The sequence below is a fragment of the Sinocyclocheilus rhinocerous genome, unplaced genomic scaffold (genome assembly GCF_001515625.1).
Source record: "Sinocyclocheilus rhinocerous isolate Xijiao unplaced genomic scaffold, SAMN03320098_v1.1 scaffold1630, whole genome shotgun sequence".
NCBI lineage: Eukaryota > Metazoa > Chordata > Actinopteri > Cypriniformes > Cyprinidae > Sinocyclocheilus > Sinocyclocheilus rhinocerous.
This window is the reverse complement of record NW_015664013.1, coordinates 68306-92993: the sequence shown is the minus strand read 5'-3', so window position 1 is coordinate 92993 and position 24688 is coordinate 68306. Positions and strand designations below refer to the sequence as shown.

At 41.8% G+C, this 24688-nt stretch overlaps 1 protein-coding gene and 1 long non-coding RNA gene across 2 annotated transcripts in view; both read left to right on the top strand.

The window, feature by feature from the left end:
• LOC107729210 (uncharacterized) overlaps nt 1-840 on the top strand; it is a 53074-nt gene extending 52234 nt beyond the window's left edge. Inside the window, exon 3 of the long non-coding RNA XR_001638565.1 lies at nt 767-840. This is a non-coding gene — a long non-coding RNA (uncharacterized LOC107729210). The remainder of the gene's footprint in view (nt 1-766) is intronic.
• Nucleotides 841-7303: 6463 nt separating this feature from the next.
• The window catches only part of LOC107729209 (BAH and coiled-coil domain-containing protein 1-like), a 32480-nt gene continuing 15095 nt past the window's right edge, over nt 7304-24688 (top strand). The window contains exons 1-13 of the mRNA XM_016539641.1: nt 7304-7529; nt 7733-9222; nt 9596-10244; nt 10546-10660; nt 10751-10953; nt 11113-11268; nt 13527-13771; nt 14344-14689; nt 15300-16154; nt 16922-17091; nt 17628-17764; nt 18157-18270; nt 24399-24513. Of these exons, the coding sequence (XP_016395127.1) occupies nt 7367-7529; nt 7733-9222; nt 9596-10244; nt 10546-10660; nt 10751-10953; nt 11113-11268; nt 13527-13771; nt 14344-14689; nt 15300-16154; nt 16922-17091; nt 17628-17764; nt 18157-18270; nt 24399-24513 (4758 nt within the window). The 5' untranslated portion in view covers nt 7304-7366. The remainder of the gene's footprint in view (nt 7530-7732; nt 9223-9595; nt 10245-10545; nt 10661-10750; nt 10954-11112; nt 11269-13526; nt 13772-14343; nt 14690-15299; nt 16155-16921; nt 17092-17627; nt 17765-18156; nt 18271-24398; nt 24514-24688) is intronic.

Genomic DNA, 24688 nt, shown 5'->3' with positions numbered 1-24688 from the left:
AAAAAACTTTTTCATTCCGCGTCGCCCTATCAAGCTCTCGGTGGATCCGCTCCTCTGCTATCAACGAGAGGAACGTCTGTACTTCCTCAACAGACAACGAAACAGCCACTTTTTGGTTGCGTTCGATCATTCGCTGGCTGTGCTGATTTTAATCTAATGGTTCTGTTGTGTTTGTGGTGCAATTTCAGTGACGCAGGTAGTGACGATTCTCTCCGGCCAATCCGTGATCTGCAGAGTTTACACGTCACATTTGGGTAACGGTACGGTTCACTTGGAACCCCAACCGAGGTGGTACTGAAAAAAGTAGCAGGTACCAGGTACTGTACCCAGTGGAAAACCCCCAAAAAGTGAACCGTACCGTGCCGTACCATGCAGTGGAAAAGCGCCATAAGTTGGTGGGTCTTGGACAGAATATACAACAATGTGGACTAGACCAGTGTATCCCAACCGAGTGTCTCTACTGAGCTGATGGGTTGAATCAGGTGTGTTTGATTAGGAAGAGTTCATAAATGTGCAGTGTTGGTGGGCCTCCAGGAACACGGTTGGGGAACACTTTACTAGACTTTATGCTGATAATCAAATTCCGAACAAGCTCCAAAAGTAAGCCATGAGTGTATAGACAATAGGAGTTAGTTAAGTCAGCTAATTAAAACACATGTCTTTGAATCCTTTACGTTCAGATATGTCCACTGTCATGCCACAACACAGTGTTCACATGCCAATCTGCACAACTAACCACTTCACCCTCCTTCCCCTCTTTACACAGGCAGTGGGCTGATGGGCAACTCCTCAGCCTCCTTCATGGGGACGTTCCTGGCCAGCAGTCTAGGCTCCCCTCCCTCCCACCCACCACACCCCCAAGAATTTATGTGCACAACATACACACACACAGAACATTGGAGGAAGAGCAAGCTAAATGGTCAACAGCATCGCAGCTGTCGTGTAAAAGCCAATGTGGCTTTTCTCACCATGGCTTATACTAGCTTGGCCTGAGCCACACCCAGCCCTCAGCCTGCCAAATCAAAAGCCGGCCTTCTCCAGCACTGGCTCCAGATCCCTACAGATGACAGACTACTACAACTCCGTAGAGAGAGCAATGTAGAGAGACCGAAAGAGTAGGAGATGCCCAGGCATGCCCAATGCCACTCGGCACTTATTCACACTTAAATCCCCTCCGGGCCACGTCCAAATGTGCCAAACAGTCTTAAACCATTAGGAGTTCATCTGTGTGTTGTTTGTGTAATCCACAAACTCAGCCTCTCTGAGCATTGCACAATCCCCATGCTGGTTATCACTATACCTCAGTCTATTTTCACTCTCTTCTCTCCATACCCTGCTTCTGGTATGGTGGAAGACAACCCTGTTCCATTTGAAGTTCACGCTACGATGAGGTGTGTGGAGATGACTTATCTTTTTGAGCCCATCAATCAGCATAAAGTCAGGTCCATTTTGAAGATATTTCTGGTCAAGAACCACCAATAGGTAAAGTTCAGTTTTGAGATTTAGGAACAGGTAAATGATACCATGCACCTCACAAACCAAGGCGAATACTGAAACTTGTTCTTTCTTGCTTGCCTTAATACAGAAGCCTGGTTGGCAGACCGATTAAAGCCTGTGAACCCTGACTCCAGGAAATTGCACAAAGCCAGCCAGTCAGAATGCAATTTTTTTATGTGCAATATGCATCAGATGGTCCGTGGGTGTTCCATCTAAGGATAGGACTAGTAGAGGACTAACTCACGGATAGTCAAGGGAGGACTACCCAAAAATTGCTCAATGTGCATCACGCAATGTGACAAAATGTGCACTACCTTTCAGGCCATGAAGAGATGAAAACCCAGAGATGTTGGTTTGTTCCTTTGGCCATTGGCACATTGATCATTTTCCTAAAGAAGCTGGACAGTTTTAATAAGAATGATGATAATGGTTACGTTACTAAGTAATAAGGCTGATTATGAGTGGGATTATGATAGCAAGCTGTTATCTGTATTGCAGTTTAATTGTGCAGAACGTGGTGTGAAATTGATTGAATCCTGGCTTGCCATCAGCATCATTCAGCTCTCTCCTCTTTAAGATAATTGCAAATTGTCTTTTCTTCAGTTTGCATAAAAAAGCAAGTGATCAAAATGGGAAGCACAATTGCCCAGCCTATTCTCTGCACCCTGTGGGACGGAGTCTCCCACCAGCAGCAGCATAAGTGGATCTGCAAGAGTACTTTGAGATATCCTAAAATTCCTTATGCCTCAGCGTCTGTGAACAGTTTATTATGGCACTATCGTGAACGTAACATATTTCTGAATATATTGTGTTTTTTATAAAGTCTCCACATCTCATTCATTGTGACATCTGATATTATCGTTTATGGAAAAATATCAAGAATACCAGTATCTGTTGCCACTACTATACATAACTCACCCATATTTGAAATGCACCTGTCTGCAAATAGCATGCAGTGGTGTGTTATTGTCCTAAAATTTTCTAAATCAGGATTTTTTTTCCCCAGTATAAATTTACCTGACAAGCAAATTGAATATAATTTGTTTTTCATAGAATATATCTTTTGAGTTTGTTCAAGCATATAACAAAATGTAAATATGAAAAAATGCCAATTTGCAGCAACTCCTAAATCAAAGTTTCAAAACCAGTCTTAAGTCGCTGGGGTATATTTGTAGCAATAGCCAAAAATACATTGTATGGGTCAAAATTATTGATTTTTCTTTTATGCCAAAAATCAGTAGGATGTTAAGTAAAGATCATGTTCCATGAAGATATTTTGTAAATTTCCTACTGTAAATATATTAAAACTTAATTTTTGATTAGTAATATACATTGCTAAGAACTTCATTTGGACAACTTTAAAGGCAATTTTCTCAATATTTTGATTTTTTTTGCACCCTCAGATTCCAGATTTTCAAATAGTTGTATCTCGGCCAAATATTGTCCTATTAAAAAAAATTGACCCTTATGACTGGTTTTGTGGTCCAGGGTCACAAATACATTTTACATTAAAATGCATTATATTAACTGTTTTAAATAGTATTGCCACCTCGCATTTCCAGTGTAGCTATGTTGATTATAATTATAAAGTTTTTGTTGCTCTTGTTGCCTAATGTTAGCCGTTCTTGGTTCAAAACCCTTTTGAGGCCATCATGATTTTTTTTTTTTGGGGCACAAAATCACCTTTTCCATGGTGGAACAGTTGCAGATTGGCCACCGTGGTGGTGGAAGAAGGGCTTCTGTCTCTTTATAGCCCTCATGCATCACTTGTTTCATTTCTCTCAATCCAATCATGTCTTTTCTCTGTCTGTAGAATGCAAGCTGTCCTCTCCTCCCCCTCCTCCATTGCCAGGCTCCATCACTTCCTTTCAATTAGCAGTCCTGATGAGTACTATTCACCTCCTCCTATCATCCTCTGTCTTTCTTCTCCACCCTCTGCCATTTTTGTACTGCTCTGTCACTTCTTCTCAATTTGGAATCTTGACAGGCAGCTTTATCTGCCCCTCTCTGTCTCTCCTTAAACAATTTACTCTGGGCTATTTACAGATGCATGCTTGTATGCGCTGTCATGAGCAGACACAGGCAGAACGATTGGCTGTCCATGTGAACAGGAAGATTGAGAGATAGGATTAGCAGGAATGTGCAAATTTTGTTCAGTTAGCACTTGTGGAAGTTCCAGCTCTCTTCAAAGAATCTGCCTGTGTAATAACAACTTCATTGTCTGGGAATTAGCTTATACAATAAACTGGTTTGAGCAAAAAATGACTCTTCTTTAATTCATGAGATGAAATTTGAAAGAAATTTTACACAACCCACAAGCTGTTGAAATGAAATTTGAATTGGAATGACAGGAAGAGGGATTCAGTGAATTGTAACTGAAACAAATTCAGCAAAATCACAAAGTTCAACACTAAATGTGACCCTGGACCACAAAACCAGTCTTAAGTCGCTTGGGTATATTTTTAGCAATAGCCAAAAAAACATTGTATGGGTCAAAATTATCGATTTTTCTTTTATGCCAAAAATCATTAGGATATTAAGTAAAGATCATGTTCCATGAAGATATTTTGTAAATTTCCTACCATAACTATATCAAAACTTAATTGTTGATTAGTCATATGCATTACTAAGAACTTCATTTGGACAACTTTAAAGGCGATTTTCTCAGTATTTTGATTTTTTTGCACCCTCAGACTCTCAAATAGTTGTATCTCGGCCAAATATTGTAATATCCTAACAAACCATACATCAACGGAAAGCGTATTTATTCAGCTTTCAGATGATGTATAAATCTCAATTTTTTTAAAAATTTACCCTTATTACTGGTTTTGTGGTCCAGGGTCACAAATAATTACGGAAGACAGTAGAACCATTCAGCATTATAAATGTCTACCACATTGTTTTCAGATAACTTCTGAAATTCTGACATCAAAATGATATATTTTAGGATATAATATATTATTTTACCATGAGCTATAAAATGTAAATTAACATATTAAATATATTTAAATATATCTGAAATACATAGATTTTTTATTATTTGTATAATTTCAAAAATGTATAATTATTATTTATAATAATGTTTATAGGTAATTTATGAGTAATTCAAACTGTAAAATAAATGTAATATTTATAGTAGTTCCAAATTGTTTAAACTACTTCAGCTCCAAAGAGAAAGGAAAACTTGAAATCACATCATATTAACCCTTTAAACTACTTTAGATTCCAATTTTAATTCTGAATCCTGAATTCAATCCAACAGCCACTGGATATCACCACTATATCTGTGAGCAAGGCATTTAATCTCAGGTTGCTCCAGGGGGACTGAACCTGTAATAAATGCATGGCACAGTTTGTGGCAAAACCATTTGAAAGTTATGGAAACAAATATCATCGGCATGTTTTCCAAATGTATTATGGTCCTGTTATATTTGTCATGTATTGTTTATGTGCATTGAGCCTCTAGCTCTTCTTTTTTTTTTTGCTGATTTGGAGAAAAGCCTTCAAAGTTTCTCCTGTAAATATCATCCTACCAGTATTATTATCAGTAGCATCCTACTCAGATAGAATAACAGTTCTGCATGTGCTGAGTGAGCTGGTGTCAATCATTTGGCAGCTGCCGTCTCTTTGAGTGCAACAGTATTAGTAGCATTAATGTCAGCACTAAGCAGTAAAACCTGCCTCATCTAGCCTGCTGGCACAGCACCTTCCCTTGTCCTGGCCAGATTAACGGCTGAATGTGCAGTGCAATGCCCAGCGGTGCCCGCTCACCTGCCCAAAGAGGCCTCTGCTTAGCACTGAGCAACCAGCCACTATCGGGGGCATCCAGACGTCACTGTGAAACGGGATTACTCAGCCAAGTGTCACGCATAGAAATACACAAAGACACCAGAGAAACAGACGAAGACTGATTTGCATAATGCAAGCTTGTATCACACTTTTGCATAAGCCACAGAAGTAATGTATTGTTCAAAGGGAGCCTTATTTTTTCCATTCTTAAATGAATTGGCATAAAGGAATGTGCTTATTAATGCTGACAGGCAGTCAGAATAAAAATGGAGCTTGCAATTATCACCTTCCTCTGTGCGTCTAAAGAAAATCGAGCCTCTATGTGACTAGATGAGTTTTTATATTCTTCAATCTGAACGGCATCATAGGGATAGTTCATGCAAAAAATTAAAAAACCGAAAAAAGACGCATTTTTCAAATTGCAGCATTTTGTCCAAGCAATAATAAAAGGACACATTTAATTTATAATTTGTCTTAAATCTCATTTTGTTAAAAAAAATTATAATAATCGTGAATCGAATCGAACCGTGAAATCAAAATCGTGAATCGAATCGAATCGTGAGTTGAGTGAATCGTTACATCCCTACTTGGAACATAAGAGGTCGAGTAAATTTTCATTTATGGGTGAATTATCATTTTATATCACATGCAACATCAAGTGTTATATCTCTGAATAAGCTGTGGTTTTGTGAAGTGGCTCTTCTGATTTTCTGATGTGTTCTCATTGACTAATCCTCATTTCAGACACTTTGAGAACTTGAGAAAAAATGACTTAAAAGGACTTAAAGGGATAGTTCACCCAAAACTGACAATTAATTTACTCACCCTCAGGTTGTTCCAAATCTGTATGAGTTTCTTTCTTCTGCTAACCATAAAAGAAGATATTTTGAAGAAAATGTGTAACCAAACAGTATCTGGTCCCCACTGATATATATATATATATATATATATATATATATAGTTTGTTTGTTTTTCCATGTTATTGAAGTCAGTGGAGACCAGCAACTCAACTGTTTGGTTACCCACATTTTTCAAAATATCTTCTTTTATGGTTTGCAGAAAAAAGAAATTCATACAGGTTTGGAACAACTTAGGGTGACTAAATGATGACAGAATTTCCATTTTTAGGTGAACTATCCCTATAAAGACTGGACATAGGCCAATCAAGGCAGATTTCTGGCTTTTTCAAGCATGTCTGTTTGCACGAGACTACTAATATTCACTACTGTTATTTCTTAGGGTATTTTATAGAAGGTAAAATACATAGTTATCTTTACCAGCCTGAGAACACACAGTGTGTATTAAAATAAAAACACATTATAACATCAAGGTTGCAGCAGGTTAACTGTTTTTGGTCGATCAGGAAATATTTTCTGTTCCTCGGTAATGTAATGTACCCTGAAAAATGTCATAAATATCACTCTCGTGTAAGTATTTTAAATGTCACAGTCATTCAGAATACTATAATTGTCCCAGAAAGTTATGAGGCTAACATTTATCACATATTTAAAGGTTAAGGTTTTCTCCTTTACTAAGCTTCAAAGGCTTGTGCTTGAAAGGTGTTTGGTTTTCTTGTAAATTCTTTCCCCATGGCTTTGTTGTGTTAGTCACAGATTTTGGAGAGTCGAGACAGCTGTAATAAAGTTGATCTTTGGCCTTTTTCTCAAATCACCACATGTCCTGCTGTGAGGAGTCTTTGCTTATTGTTTTACTGTGTTATCTCTTACCTCAGTACTGGGGAACCATATGTTCAGGAGACAAAATTCATCCATTACTTCAAATCCCAAGACTGAACTTGTCTTCTTGTTTGCATTGCATACCCAAATAGGAATGGCAAATATGACATCCAAAGCCTGTGGTTATTGGTGAATATGGAACACCAGCTGCATTGGAACAGGGGGATTAGATCTGGACCAAAATGCTTACGGCCAAAAGAAATGTGGCTCAGTGAATATTGTCTTGTTATCAGAGCTTTCCTTGCCTTATTGCTTTCTCTCCTCCTTCTCACTCTCTTACTTTCACTTCTTCTTTTGTGTCTACAGTTCTCTCAGACTTCATCTTTCTGGACGTTTTCACTGATATGATGACATTCTTTTTTCTTTTCTTTTTTTTCACAGCAGTCCCAGGGTATCCTCGCTTCTCAGGGAGTCTAGCCCACACCTTTCTACCCATAAGCCATTTGGATCACCATGCCAACAGCGGGGTCCTCTATGGACAGCACCGTTTCTATGATACACAAAAAGGTGGGCAAAATGACAATTCTGGAATTGACAATTCTGTTTATTTCATAAACTATTGTATTTATTGTTAAGTTGCATATTTTATATGCATCTCTACTTCTCTGTTGTAGTCTCCAAATATATTAGTTCCATAAATTGACCCTCAAGGAAGGCTTAAGTTAGTGTTAATTTAAATGATTAACAGCCCTATCTGATCTGCTTCACAGAGAACTTCTATTTAAGAAGCCTCCCGTCCCAGCCCCCACTCATCTCAGCCAATCACAACATTCAGTCCATGTCAAGGGCAGGATCAGGACAACCCCAGGGCTCATGCAGCAGGGAAAGAGATGCAGAAAGTGGGATGAGCCTACAAAAGGGATTTAAAGAGCCTAACTTAGACAGAGGTGTGGTTTCAGCTGCAAAAGATAAAGACAGGCATAGTAGTAAACATGATTCTAAAGACCGCCATCACCACCAGCTACCCCATCAACACTCCCATCAACCCCAGCTCCACTCACAACACCCAGCCACTATGGAAGAGATGAACGGCAGGGGACACAAAACCACTCTGCCTATGGAGTACAAGGAGCACCCACAGAGCATGGGAAAGCCTCTTAGTGCCTGTCTGCTCAATGGAAAGATGCTAAATGGAGACCATGGAACTGGGGCAAAGGGCTCCATGACTACTTACGGTGGGGATGGGGTGGGTAGAGATAATGTAGGGTCCAATAATGTCCAGAACAGACACGTGGGTGGTGGCACTAATGGGCGCTGTGGTAAAGAGGTGATAAGTGGGGAGATGCGGATCAGTGAACAGCCTCCTACAGAATGTCTGGAGCGAGGACAGGCACTGCAGCATTCTTTGCCCTACACAGTGCCTCCTCCGCTGCCCTTGGCTGCTGGAGGGGGGCATCCAAGTGGCTTCCACTGTCTGCAGCTCCATCCTGGCCACCCCCATCATCCACACCAAAACCGCCTCTCACACCATCACCCTGACTTTTTCTGCCCTCCACCGCCAGCCCCTATGGGAAATCCTTCGTTACATGATAAAGGAATCAATAGTGGTGGCTGCAGAGACCCCAAAGTGACTGGAGCCACATTTGTTCCATCTGTTAGCCACCTTGGGGAAAAAAACGGAGTTCCCTTCCAGATGGGCAGCTCTGAGTGCCAGGGGATTGGGGGCGGAGGGAACAGTGTCAAGGACAAGGCCATGGAAAAGACTGGCAATGGGGGTCATCATGGTAACTGGCCAAGGAAACAACAGCATCAACCTCCGATCCAGCAACAGCATTCCTACAGAAAAGCTGAAAAAGCCCCTGACTGGATGCACAACCATAACCACCATCATCACCTACAACAACAACAGCAACAGCAGCAAAGCCATTCCCAGCAACACCAGACTGTGCGTTCCCGCAGTGCTGACTGCATCAACAGTATGGAAACAGACATCTTCAGATCTACACTGACTCAAGAGACAAAGACTCTTCATCCTCTACCCAACCAAGCCAACACCAATTCCCAGCCCTACAGAGACTGCTCACACTCCGGGCCTCCAACCATTCCCTCACCTCTTGCTGGCAAGACCATGACCCAGCACACAGGTGGAGGAGGAAACGGAAGCTGCTCTATGCAGCGAGATGGACAGAAGGTTGCCCGCATTCGTCACCAACAGCACAGTAGGGCTGGCCCTGATACCCCTGGCACAGACATGGCCCAGGCTAATGGGAACCAGGAAACAGCAACAGCAGCAAAGCCATTCCCAGCAACACCAGACTGTGCGTTCCCGCAGTGCTGACTGCATCAACAGTATGGAAACAGACATCTTCAGATCTACACTGACTCAAGAGACAAAGACTCTTCATCCTCTACCCAACCAAGCCAACACCAATTCCCAGCCCTACAGAGACTGCTCACACTCCGGGCCTCCAACCATTCCCTCACCTCTTGCTGGCAAGACCATGACCCAGCACACAGGTGGAGGAGGAAACGGAAGCTGCTCTATGCAGCGAGATGGACAGAAGGTTGCCCGCATTCGTCACCAACAGCACAGTAGGGCTGGCCCTGATACCCCTGGCACAGACATGGCCCAGGCTAATGGGAACCAGGAGATGAAGCGGAAGATGGAAATGTCTCCTTACGGCTACAACAACAACAATGCGCAGCATCACACACATCAGCAGCCATCAGTGCCACAGTGGGCCATGCAAACTCATCACATCCACTCTGAAGAGAACCAGCACAAAGCTTACATGGAACCTAACAGTGGAGCTGCCAACAACAGACCGCCCACACAACAGCAGCACCAGACTGCAGGAATGGGCCCTCCTCCCCTTCATCCAGCTCCTCCTCAAAACCAGCAGGAGGTCACAAGCTCACAAGGAGAGGATAGTGCCATGAAGAACCTTCTGAAGTACAGCAACCAACAGCCTCTTCTCCTGTCCCAGAAGAGCCCATTTGGAGGGCTTGGGATCCTCAAAACAGGGCCTAATGGCACCAGCTGCTCTTTTCAGGGAGACAAGCAGACCCTACCCTCCAGGAAAGGCCAAAGCCATGAAAGTGAGCGAGCTGATTGTGGTGGACGTGGCCGAGAGATTGGAGATGCCCCACATGTGGAGGGGGAGGTGCGACAGCCTCCGGTAGGGATTGCAGTTGCTGTGGCAAGACAAAGAGAACCTCCATGCCAAGCATCAGGCAGCCATCCCAGCAGCCGACAGGGGCGGGTGCACTCCACCATGAAAGGTAAGCTTGACCTTTGATCTGTCAGGGCCTTCCTAAACAAACAGGGACACAGAGCAGTTTGTTTATTCATGACCTCTGGAAGACTTCATTGATGAAAAATAAATAGCAGAACCTGCCAAGACCCAAAGAGGAAACAGCTTTTCCCTCTTACAGCTGAAAATGCTGGTGCAGGGGGAGAGAGAGCACACATGCCACTGTAGAGAAAGGCTGCTCAGCAGATGTTTGCATGCTGAGTGCCAAAAACAGTGAGAGTTGCAGATGAGAGAAAATCACTTATGTAAATTTGTTAACCATTTTTTAGGCACTCCTCGCTCCATGTATCCTTCAGATTCACCAGGAGAGGAGGAGAGGAAAAGGACGAGTGTAGAACACATGGGCCACCGGTGCCTGGAGAGAGAACGAGACGTGTATATCAGGTGATTGATCCACCCCTCACACACTTCTTTTTCACTTGTCACACATGCTCAACCCCTGACCTTTCACCTGTCTCCAATCTGTCTTTGCAGGGATAACAAGGAAAGGGTGGAATTTTCCCACATCCATCCCTCTAACAGTTGCCATGGTGACCTCAACTCTCATATCATGGTGCCAGGTGGCACTTCCATGCAGTCGAGCCAATTAGGAGACCCAACTGCACATACACACTCTGCTCACCACTGGATGCCACGCACAGGAAGTCCCTCCCTCTGGATGACAGGTCACTCCTATGGTCAGTAATGTTGAGTATAGAATGAGTCTTCTGTCTTTTTCTTGTTCCCTTTTTGGTCATTGTGAGGTTCATATGTTGTATTTCTGCTTCTACTAATAAATTTATGTTTTAAAATGTATAAACTTTGTTGTATCCTTAAAGTTTGCTTATGTTTTGTAGGTATTGGCCACACAGCTCTGCATCAGAATCTCCCACCTGGGTTTTCTGCAGCTATGCCTGCCCCTCTTCAGCCAGTTGTACCCCTACCCCAGGACCCCTCCACCCAACTGGTGGTTCTTCCCAATGAGCCTGCCACACACCCAGCTACTCACCTTGGTATACCATGCTGTTTTCTGCCTAGTATTCTCATTTTCTCCCATATCCTCAATTTATATGCCCTGCTGAGCTTGACCCATTTGTCAGATTTAGCATTCATTCTTTTTGTGAAGCACACAGCAGCTCTCATGGGTTTCTACCTGGAGATTTTACTGTCAGGTTGCCAAGCCTGAAAAATTATGCTCTATTACAGTGATTCCACTCAAGTTTCAAGGATATAAGTTCACTTTAAACCAAGTCACTACATGACTCAAACTTGTAACCGACGATCTTGTAGTGTGCACACTTTGAAAACATGCTCTGTATAGTTGCAGGCATTAGAGAAGATTTTACATTTTCAGACTTGTTTGAAATCTAGTCGACTAGTTTCAAGGAATGAGAGAGCAGCTATGAATGACAGCCTATGAAACTGCTAAGATGAAATAGGAAAACCTGCAAGAGGAGAGCACATAATATGCACACAATTGCACAAACTGTTTCCTGTCAACCACTTGCTCCACCCCCACATGGTCTGGGTCAGGATGCTTTCACCACTCCCCTCAAAGCTATTGCCATATATGCTCTAAAACACGCTGACTTAAGAATACCTCCCAGCCTTATAAGTCTAAACAGGCCCCTGCTCTGCAAACAGGCTGTGAAATCTAATTATCTTCATGTCTTCGAAGGCACACTTATTTCCGTGCTCCACAGGAATTCCAGCTGAAAGGGGAAGTGCATCCACAAAAGCTTTCCCCCGGGAAAAGTTAGTTAAGCTGGGTTAATGTTCCAGAGTAAAGGTCCGTTATGTGTCAAGTCAAGCACAGGGGTGGGAGAGGAGGGGTCATGCACATTAGAAATGCTATGTGAATTTGGAAAAGTAGAAAAACATATTTGACTTGCGGAGGCAGGGGCTGAAGATGTGTCATTGTGGATGTGCACGGCTGGCTTTCTGTTCCTGCCAGGGGAACGGCAGGAGTTTACCCCTGATATGGGAACTGAGAAGTCGCCTAGACTACATGCTGTAGCTTGGGCCCACTGTGGTTTTCAGAGAAGGGGATTTTTCAAGGGAGTGAATGTAGTTTTCCAAATACCAAGCTTCTCATGCTAATATTTATTCTAATGGGAACTTCTTCCATTTGTTCACTTTCATCATTATCAAATTATTATTATTGAAAGCATGTATCATTCTGTGCTCACATGGCTGCACATTTGGGTTGAAGACTTCTAGTGTGAGAAAAAAATGAAGCAGGAATGTAGTAAGTGTGAGAAAACAAAAGTGGTGAACAGGGAGCAAGACACTGAAAAGAGCGTGGGAGTGCTGGTTGATGGGTCTCTCTCCCGTTCACTCAGTGTAGGCCAGAGTTATTATAGATATAAAAAATCTCACTAGGTCTCAACTTATTTTTATTTCACTTTTTTTATTTCAGTTTTGTTTTAGTTAGTTTTAATACTTTGAATGACATTTAATTTTTGAAATATATATATGATGAAGAGGTGTAAATTTCAAAAATGCTAATGATTTTAGCAAATGGCTGCAATATAACAAAGAGTGAAAAATTTAAGGGGGTCTGAATACTTTCCGTACCCACTGTATATGATGAAGAGGTGTAAATTTCAAAAATGCTAATTCTGTCATCATTTACTCACCCTCATGTTGTTCCAAACCTGTATGACTTTATTTTGTTTGAGGAACATGAAATATATTTTCAAAAATGTCTCTTTTTTTTTTTTTGTCCATAAAGTTGGAAGTCAATGGTAACCAAAATGGTTTAGTAATCAAATTTTTTTTAAACAACATCTTTTTTTGTTCAGCAGAAGAAGTAATACAAGCTTAGAAAATATAAATAAAGTAAATGATCTCAGACTTTGCTCTTTTTTTTTGAGTAAACCATGCCTTTAACATATCAAAAAGGGCCCTTGTCTAATTGGGAAGTTTTTTTCTTTTCTTCTTTTTTGATAGAACGCAGTCAGAAGTTGACTAAATTGAATAAATGCACTAAATGTAGTTACTTGTCATGTAAAAAAAAAATTCACTGCTAGTTATTGTCGTTATAGTTTTCCTTAGAGATAATATCCTCAGTGTAGGCTGTATTTGCATAAGATGTGGATAGATGTCTCATGTGTATAAGTATGTCTATGTGTAAGCAGATGCAATGCATATGTTTAAGTAGTTCAGGTAAATGTGATGATCTCTATGTGAGATATATTAACATTCTGTTGCCTAACATGGCCTTCCCCATGATTCCACACAACACTAACACTTCTATTTCTCTCATTAGATGTGATGGAGCAGCCTGGTCTGTGGCCCCCAGTCTACAGGGCCCGAGGGGCCCACTCCCACATGCAACATCCTGCTGTGTATCCTCGCTCACAGTTTCTACGGCAACAAGAGCTTTATGCTCTCCAGCAACACCAGCAGCTGCAGCATCAGCAACACCCCAGCCATCACACGCCACCACCTCCATCACACAGAGCAGCAAACAACATAGACCTGCAGCAGAGAGCCACTGCTGACCACAGCCAGGTACCCACAAATGCACAACCCCTCATTTAACCATTGTATAGCAGAGTGTACAAAATGCAGTGGTTTAGAAACAGCTAGGCTTTCAAATGAGCTAATGCTTGACACCTGATACTGAGGGAGGATGCACTGCTTTCCATGGAACTAGACAGTCGTTTTTGTGTGCAGGGGAGGAAACAACATTTGGAGTCAATAAATCACGAGTTTCATTTAAAAAATCCCCTTATAAAACCACAACTGCTCCCTAGGATCCATAACTTCCTCCAAGGTCCAGTTACATTCTAGACATACACAACCAAATGCAGCCAACAATAGACTGTGGCGAGACTGGGCCAAGCACTACTCCTCTTGATTGCAGTTCTAAATAAATACATCTAAGCAAGTAGGGCCTAAATGAAAACCTGATTCAGCAAAACAGGGGTGCCAAATTGCAATTACGTTGATGTGAAGATTGCATGACCTGGCGGACTTCAGAATATCTTACAGTTTCCTTTCATTAACCAAACCGCCCAGATCTCATTTTGGGTGTTGAATTCTCTTAATGGATTTTCCCTTCTAATTCTTTCAATGCTTAGGTGCAAAAGAAACCAGAAGAGCAGAGCATGGAGCTAGAAGACATTCTGTCTGACCCCAGGACTCCCAAACCTACTAAGTGCTATGTCTACGGCCCATCCAACCGGGCCTCCTCACCTACCAGGGGATCCACTGCCCACTTGTCGCCCTGCTGCCAGTCCCCTTGTATGCGGCCTCATCCTAAAAGCACACCCTCTACTCCTTGCCCCGCCCCAAGTCCAGTAGCTGCTACACACTGCTCACCAGCCATCAGCCCTTCTCCATCACAGTTGCCCAAAACCGTTGAGTCCCAGGAAAAGAGGGTGGAAGGGCAGCCACCACAAGACTATCCTCAATCCATGGAGCCTGGTAAGGAGTTATATAGATTTGTGTCTTTGTCTTGAAGCTAAGGTGCCTGCTTCAAGTCATTGTGACTCAAAAACACATGAGCCACATGTTGGTTGTTATTCATGCTGAGCCCCTCATGCAGAAACAATCAGGGCTTTTTTTAGACTCTGTAGCTCTGTGTGGGCGGCTATATAGGCAAGAACACGATTGACTAAACTGCTGATAGATGCAGAAAATGGCTGCCAGCTCAGCTCCCCAGCACCATCGCATAAGTAACGATGAAGAAACACCTAGTCCAGACTCACCCCCACATGCCAGCCCACACCCTCTTTATCATCATTAACACCTCACTAACTGTTACAGCGTGCCAGAGGGTACAGCAGTGTCAGAAGTAGAGCCCTGTCTTACCTCAGAATTACCCCCTTAACAGCTGCACTTCTTAAAGTTGAATCAAGATCAAGGCATAGTGTCGGTGTCATGTGGAATGAAATGTGTTTTTGTTCAGTCCTCTGGTGCAAAGCTTATTAAACATGTCATGCTTATAAGGTTGTCAAAAATAAGACACTTTTTTTTTTTGCTGATATTTTTTAAATGCTGCACAACTGAGCTTTGTTTATGTTCCCGGTCACAGATTTGCCACCTGGATATACCTATCCAGAAATCAACATGGGATATAGGAATGGCTCCACCACTCAAGAAGTACAGCTAGCAGAGCCTGCTGACCTGGAGGCTGTTCAGACTGAACCTGTTAAACACTCTCCTCCAGCTCTCTCCAGCTTGCGAGAGGGCCTAGAATGTCATGCAATGGTGAGGCCACTCCAAGGACCACAAGAGCCAACAATGGAAGTTGATGCCACTAGCCTGGTCGAGGAACAGCCTGAGGGTGTGTTTGTGCAAGGAGAGGATGTCAAGACAGTCATGGCCATGGGCTGCTGTGAACCCATAGAAGTTAATCAGGAAAAGGAGCATGCAGAGATAATTTGCACACCTGCTGAAGTTTCAGGCTGTGAAGCAGGACATGTACCTACCCTATCCTCTAAAGAAGTAATCCATCAAGAAGAACCAATTGTTACCTTCGAGGAAGAAGTGGGTGAAGATATACCTCATCAAGAGACTGAAGACACTGACACACTGAAGGATCAGAGACTTCCACAATCATGTGTCTCTGATTGTTCACTCAACCTGCTGCCAAACTCCACCACCCAAGCAGAGGTTGCTGAGGAACATCAAGAGAAAAACAGTTTGAAGGTTCCATCTCCAAATACTAATACCTGCTCCCAGAGTCTCACAACAAGTTACTGGAGTTTGGAGCTCCTGATTGCAGCAGCCTTCTGTGGGGACTGTCCTCCTCCCTCTCCACCTTCCCCTTACCAGTCCCAAAGATGTTGTGGCCTACTCAACTCCACCTATCACGGCATGGAATTGCTGAGTGAGCTGGCTGATCTGGAACTGCAACGGAATCACCAAAGTTGTGGTACAACTCAAGGTACGTTTTTGAAAAGTTTGCAGTGTCAAAAAAGGCTACATTTGTTGAACAATCTAATTTTACTCATCCAGGGCATTGGTTTTGCTTCAGGACCCAGATTTTCAATGAAAAATCTCTTGTGTTTCCCTTTCTTGTAAAAACTATATATCTGTGTTGTTCTACATCTGTTCTTTTCTCCCGCTGTTAAGCTTTCTTCAAATGGTGGTTTGTTTGTCACTAAACAGGACACATTTATGAAAAGGTGGTTTGTAATCACAAAAGCAGTTGGTGTTTTGACTCCAAAGCATTGTCTAAGCTAATTAGCTATTTAACCTCTTGTTAAAGCTTCCCTCATATTATAATTTTTTTTTTATTAATGCAAGAGGATGTATAGTTGTTAGAGCTAGTTTTAACTATTTAAGATTTAAATAGTCCCAGAAGACCTACTAGAATTGTGAATACAATATTCACGTTTTATTGATTTAAGATCTGTTTGTTCTCTTTTGAGCTAGTAGGCTTTGTTAAAAACAAACACATAGTTGTCTTTGTAATATATAGTGTTATCTGGATGAGGAAACCCTTCATCCTGTGATATCTTATAGAGCAATCTGCATCTGTTTTTTATGAAGAACAATCTGATATTTGTAAATCAAGACATAAATTAGCCCTTCATTTCAGCCTTTCCTACAATTACTGTTTCCTGCTACCAGATAAATAGCTAATTCATCTTATTTTGTATGGTAGATACATACAAAATTCTTGTTGTGTTTCTTTTTTCCTCATCAAAGGAGAAGATCAATGGATTTTTGACCTGCAGAGTCTTGCTACTTTGGCAGCAGCTCGTGCCCTCGAATTGGGCTCACAGGAGAGCAGTACCACAGATGCTGGGAAGCAGTTTCCTGCACAAAGAACTCTCAATTTGCGCAGAAAATGCAGTTGGATGCCTCGCCATGAGCCGGTAACACATCCTTGTTTTGTTTTTTTTCTCATATAAATTTTCCTTGTGCAGTTCATAATATATATTATTAAAGATAAGCAAACACTTGAATACATGAACATTTACTCAGTTATATATATATATATATATATATATATATATAACAACAGAATATAAGAAATATGTTAATTGCATCCTACTTTTTTTTCTTTTGCGGTTTTTTTTATGCCTTTTATTTAGATAGGACAGTAGGTTGACAGGAAGCGAAGTGGGTGAGAGAGAGGGGGGTGGGGTCGGGAAATGTCTGCGAGCCGGGACTCGAACTCGGGACGCCCGAAGCGCAATGGCACTACATGTCGGCGCGCTGCCCACGAGGCCATCTGCGCCAACAATTGCATCCTACTTTAATGGCATCCTATCTCTTGAAGTTTTTTAGTCAAGGAATGTAGCAAACTAAAAGTAGTGGATAACAGAACAGTATTAACTCAGAAGTCTGTCCTGAGGTCATCCAAGACTGGAGCAACTAAGGGAAGGGTTGTTTGATTTGGTTGCTCCAGGTTTGCCCAGTGAAAGGTACCATGGACAGTATGGATGGACAGGAGTTGGCGATGCGGGTGAGGCTAGCGGAGCTACAACAGCTTTACAAAGAGAAGCAGAAAGAGCTGGCCAAACTCCAGAGGAAACATGATCATCAGTAAGCACTATCCACCATCACAAAACACTGTCTGAACACACAAGCGCTCATAGTCAAAATGTTGTCTTCCTCGAAAGGTGAAGTGTGTAAATTTTTTTTTTATCTTAACTTGCTTTCTCCTAACTTAGATTACATGCAGATTAACCTCTATACAGTAAAACCATATTCATACCTCTAGCACTGTACTGCTCGGTTGCTAGTAGGCGTTCCTAGTTACGGTTGCCCTAGTAACGATTATGAATGTCAGTACCCCTAAGATGTCATTCTATGCTAAAAATATTCACCTGCCTGAAATGTTATAATTATTTTTGCAACTACGTTTTGTGACACTAGTAGCACAGAAAGTACACACTTCATAATGTTTAGCAAAAGGTAACCATGTTTTTCTTTAGGAAAGAGGAGACTCCTCGCAGCCCAGCACGTAGAGGCCCTGGTAGACCACGCAAACGAAAATCAGTCCCTGGTCTTGGCTCCGGGGCCCTTAATGAACCCCAGAAAAAAGTAAAGTAAGTATCTCCTGTTCCCCTGTCCTCTTAGCCGGCATTTCACAGACAAACACACACACACACACACACAGCAGATAAGCCTCCCATATCAGCACAACCCAGCAGACGACTCCACAAACCATAAACAGGAAACAGGAGAACTCATCTGACCTCAGTGAGGAAGTCCAGTTACACTTTATCTTTCCTAATCAGTACTGGGCCTGAATTGCATTACATGCATTTGGCAGCGCAAAGCTGTTGGCTGTGTCTTCATATCTCCTTGCAAAGATTCCACTCTGTGTATCCTAATGTCAGTATCCTAAGTCTGTGTACATACACTGTGTGTGTGCTTGTCAATAAACTTGTTCTGTGTATGCCAATCGCTGATGTGAGTGGCATGACTATCCTGCAGCAGCCAGGGGGGATTCAACAGGCCGTGGATGTAATTAGAGCGCTGTGAATTCTCCTCTAATCTATTTTATTGCCAGGAATGTGACACATTCCTGTCGTTTAGCACTTGGGTCAGTGCAGGCCAGGAGAAGAGGTCACGTTGACACATGCATTCTTACACTGCAATTAATTAGTGTGTGAGTGTGCTGTTGTGGAGGACAGCTGCCTGTGTAGAGCTAGATTTGGGAACATAGCACATATAATGACTGTAGTTAGGATGAGTGATTGCACTGTTCCTCGATGCCTGCTGGTATAGAGAGGATCTGTCAATGTTTACATCTCTCTCCAGAGCTTTGAGGATTGTTATTGACACTCCAAACACCCCCTAAAACCTCCTTCTATCTCTCTTTCTCATTGTGTTCCCGGCCTCACCACTGTCATGTCACCTCCTTTCTGTTTCCGCCCGCCTGCCTCTGCCCTCGTGTCAACCAGCCGCCACAATGCGATTCCATATGACAGTGACACCCAGACGCACGGGCAGGCAGCCAGGGCCCCTCACCAAGGGCAGTGTGTTTGTGTGTCTACTGTATATAAAGGAGGGCAGTGTGTCTAGTAGCATTTAACAGGCTAGCAGCCAGATCTTCATTGTGTAGAACAGGGGTATATTTCCTTCCCAGTGGAGGTCCGGACAAAATATATACTGTATGGGTAAGAGTGGTTACACATTTCCATCTGGGCAACAGTAATGCTTTGTAAAAGTCCAAATCATCAATTGAGTCCAATTAGATATGAATATTAAAAAGATAAGATCAGATGTTTTATCAAGCTATTATTATTTTTTACATTTAGATGCATATGTAAGGCAGAAGGCCATGTGACAGAAAAAAAATACTGTACAGGGGTTCAGAGTTTTCCTCTTGAAGTCTGGACCATTTTTATATTTTGCTTAAAACAAACATAATCAAAACTCTCTCATCATGAGCAGTAAACAAAGTTAAGTAGTAATTTCAAAGTTTATGTTGTCTTTCCTTGCCATCCACAAATAATTTTCCCAATTTTAACAATTATTGTTTATTTTAAAATGCTCTCAACATACTGATTCATAATGCTAAATGTAGACGAAAAACAAGTCCTGTCACAAATCTGGTTTGAACGGTCAGAGTCATATATGTATGATAGGTAAAAAATAACTATATTTGCAGCATTGTTGTTTTCTGCAGTGTTTTAGCAAAAGTATCAATCTATTTTGCTGCTCACCGTGTTTCTGCTTCTGTTTTTAAAGTAACTGCATCATCCACAGCTCTTAATGGTACTTTAGAAGCAACGCATAGGAAGGGCTTGAATGAAGCCCGTTTGGCTTTAGATAAAAAATACAAATATTCGAGAATATAATGCCGAAAGATCATTAGAATAAATGACACTGAGCGCTTGTTGTGTGAACCACTCCATTGTTTTGAAGGTGGCTGATGTAGATATGTCACTGTCCACAGAATTTTCCAGTAGTTTACAGGTTTGTTAGGATTGGAAATTGAAAACCTTTTTGTTGTTGTTTTTTGTTTGTTTGTTAACAATGATTCACTTTTACAACAGACTCATTGGAAATACTTGTATCTACCTACAGTTTTGCAAAACTACAAAAATTTGAGTATTTATACATACAGTTCACTAAGTTTCTAGCTGAAATGAACGCTAGAGTCCTGTGAAACAAGTCACGATAAAAGAGCTCCAAGACTTAAAGACAGAAGTATGTTAAACTGGCATGATTTCCTCAGCAAATGCATATTTATGTCACATTTGAAATAAATCACTGGACATTTCAGTACCACAATACGTACAACCAATGTAATAATTCACGTTTCAGATAAAACTGAACATACTTTTAGCACCACTCACAGAATAATTCAATTTTAAAGTGTCAAGTAACATGCAAAAAGCAAAGTAGTATCATTTAGCAGGAATGTCACCACTGGCACAAAATAACAAATTCTAAACTGAGGGCAAAGAACAGATTTAGCGAGTAACTTCCCCACCTAAGCTGCTTTTTTGGTTTGTTGTATGATATATGTTGTTGTTACTGCTGCTGTTGGACTTATGTGTAACACAGTGCAACACTGCACTGCATAATGAGAAGCTATTAACAGACATGTTCACATGTTCAGTGTTTTCTCTAGTGCAGGTGACTGCACTGAGGCATTGTCACTTGCTGCTTTCCATTTAGCCTCTTGTGATTGAGGGCAGTGGGTCAGTAGGTAATAACACTAGCTCACATCCTATGTGTATGTGTGTGCGTTTGTGTCTGACACTGTATCTGTGCTTAAAATTCCTTGCAGTGATGTTTAATGTGTGCGCATGTGTGTGTTTGAGAGAGCTCTGTTTAATTAGCCGCGAGAGCATGCACCAGAGGGAGGGGCCATGTCACGTTGTGTTTGTCAGTTCGTCTACCTCACGGGGAAAGAACACACACTCCATTGCGCCCTCTGTCCCCTTGCCTGTCAATCACACACACAAACAGCAACATATACACATTCTGTTCTTGTGTGCACATATACACACTGATAGGCTATTTGAGTGTCAATAGACACAGATGCATTCCCAGCACAAAACACAACCAGTCTGATTCTATCCTGCAGGATAAATCACAAGAGATTTCTTTAATATCCCAGGATAGTAATGAGTTTAAATGGAGATCAAACAGAGACATTGACTTCTCCTATGAAAAAGACCCCAGTAATCTCACAGATCTCAGTGACGTCCCAAACTGAGTTCAGATTTACCAAGAAGTCCAGCATCAGAGATCTCAACAGGAACTCAATCACTTCTCATCAAATTATCTAGAGATAGAATGATTTCAGTTGTTTACCTCGTTGATTTTAAAGATTTATACTCGTATGCCGTGTCCTAATTTATTCAAAGTTTCAATCCCTGTTGAAAAAACCAGCATATGCTGGTTAGGTATGTTTTGACGCTGGGATGCTGGTTTAAGATGGTCCTTTGCTGGTTTATGCTGGTCATGTGCTGGCAAAGGACCAGCATAAACCAGCAAAGGACCATCTTAAACCAGCAAAGAACCAGTTTAAACCAGCAAAGGACCAGCATAAACCAGCAAAGGACCATCTTAAACCAGCAAAGAACCAGTTTAAACCAGCAAAGGACCAGCATAAACCAGCAAAGGACCATCTTAAACCAGCAAAGAACCAGTTTAAACCAGCAAAGGACCAGCATAAACCAGCAAAGGGTCAGCTTAAACCAGCATCCTAGCGTCAAAACATACCTAACCAGCATATGCTGGTTTTTTCAACAGGGTTGACAAGCAATTTTTTGTCCATACATGCAAGATTTTGCTCCAATGAGCAACGTTACCCAGCGACATGCTGCAGAAATAAAAACCAAGCAATCAACACAACTTCCTGTTGTGGCAGATTAGATCAGCTGAAATTTAACTAAATTTGACTATGACATAACTTGACGTGGATTTAAAGCCTGTTCACACCGAGGACAACAACTATAATGATTACTTTAATATTCAATCTAATTCTATGAGAATAGGCAAGTCCACACCACAACTGTATAACAATAGTGGCATGGAGGAACATTATCAGAATGTTTTGGAAACACTTTCAGGACTATTTTTTCCAGCTGCTAAATGATAAAAACATTGACAGCCAATCAGAATTTAAAGAGCTCGAACATTTAAAGTCGCTGACATCATAACTGCAGCAGGCACTTATAACAAACAGGGGTGCGTTTCCCAAAAGCAACTATGGTTGCAAGTCCCGTTGTTACCAATAGAGTTCAATGGAATTTACGACCATAGTTAGCTAACGATGCTTTTGTGAAACGCACCCCAGAACATTATTGTTTATTGGTGTGGATGCTAATATAGTTATCGTTATTGTTATCTTTACTGTTATCGTTCTTGGTGTAAGACAAAGTTGATACTTAAATGAAACACAACCAAGATCTCCTTTGTGTCTCCTGAGCTTTGAAAGGGCAATCTCAGAGCAAAACAGCATGTTCCCATGGGATTACGTAAGCAGAAGCACATTACAGCAAACAAAATCTCAATTAGGTTTCCACAAAGACAGCCTCTCTAGAGATGTCTAACAGCGATTAAACAGCTCACGTGACTGATGGCACACTAGTGCTTAGCTCTTTGCTGGAGGATGGAAGGTAATCTTTTGTCTGTGTGCTGTTGGTCTAGCGTTCATTCGGTCTGTCGGGCAGGTTTCCAGGGAAATTCAAGGGCATTCTCTCCCAGCCTGCATTCAGAGCCGAGGGGGACACGCTGCCTCACTGATATGGAAATACAACTGCGAGGGCTCTGATATTCACCAAGAACAATAGCGTCAAACATGCAGTGCCCTCAAACATCTCGCTCTGTCTTTTCAAAGCGACTGACCCGTTTTTTTTGCAGCAGGAATCTCCCCTGATAATTCACGCAGGGCTTTTTATTTGGCAACTGCCCTCGAACAGTGGCGTGATGGCCGTCTGATCACAGTTCCTCAAGCGTGAGGTGTGGAGACCATGCTTTTTAGTTCACTCTTTCTATACTCATCAGAGGAAGAGCAGGTGGTGATTTGAGCCCACTGAGGCAGTTCAGCCTCATTCATTCTCTGATCTGTCTTTCTTGCTTCCCCTTTTCATACCGACACTGCCTGAGCTGTGTTTCGATCATGAATGACTTACTGATTTTGAATGAGTATTTTAAGCGAACAAATCGTTCCCGTTCACTTCTGTTCTAGCTTTTTTGTTCACTGAAGTCTCTCCTTTGAAGCACCTGATTTCAAGACTGATAATTGCACATGCTAAAAGCATTATAGTGCAGTTTTTGAAGGAGGATTTCCCCACCCAGATCCAGTCCGTATCCAGTCCAGATGGTGGATCAGCACCTAGAGACGACGTCTACAGCCCTGAATGTCAGCGGAGACCATGTCAACTAGACAAACCCTAGAGACAGATCCCTTGTGAAGACTTCATCGGCCATTAGCACAAGACCACGAGAACCAGACGAGTCCTCTGCTCAATCTGATGTGCGTTGCAGTTAAACCACACAGTGCTGGTTTCGTCTGGCCTGAAGAGAACTGGCCCCCTGACTGAGCCTGGTTTCTCCCAAGGATTTTTTCTCCATTTCTGTCACCGATGGAGTTTTGGTTCCTTGCCACTGTCGCCTTTGGCTTGCTTAGTTGGGGACACTTAATTTCTGGCATCATTGTAGACTTGACTGCACAGACACTATTAGAAGAGAACTGAACAGAGCTGGACGATGAAATCACTGAATCAACAATGAACCGACTTTAACTGATAAACTGACTGTTTTCTATTGTCCTCTTGCATTATCAGCATACGGTTTTCCTGTTTAACACTTTAAAGCTGCTTTGACACAATCTGTATTGTATAAAGCACTATATAAATAAAGGTGACTTGACTTAACAATCATCACTAAATGAGACAGTGTTTTAAATCTGAACGATGGAGCAGTGCTGAACAAATTGGGACATTTTTGTGATAAATTTGTTGCAATTTGTGTTATAATTTCTTTTTACTAAATTTTACTAAAGGACAGTAAGAATTGATTTTGTTGCAAACGACTTTTGAACAAATCTGTTGAGTGAATGATTTAATGACTCACAAAACACAAAAAGACAAACAGCGATGATGATGTAAAGAATCTGAATGAACAGATTCTGGGATGAATCAAAATATCCACCACTTCAGAGCTGCACTAACTGTAACAGCCACTGTTGATCTTTGATTGACAGATTGGTGGGGGCGGGGCTAAGTTCACTAGCAGAGGAGCAACGGGGATGTGAAGAATCGCAGAAGAAGAAGAAAAAATTGTCCAATCGAGGATTTAGCCGTCTCAGCTCTACACAGGTCAGTATCCACAAATGAATCCTTTAGCCTCTTGCTCCCATCAGCCAATCATCAATTCTTTATTTATTAATCAGCTCATGCTTTTTTATTAACCCTTTGCTAAGCTTCACCGCCATTGGTTACTATTGCTCTTACAGGATTGATTTGGAGATGCAAACTAGCTAGATTTTGGGGG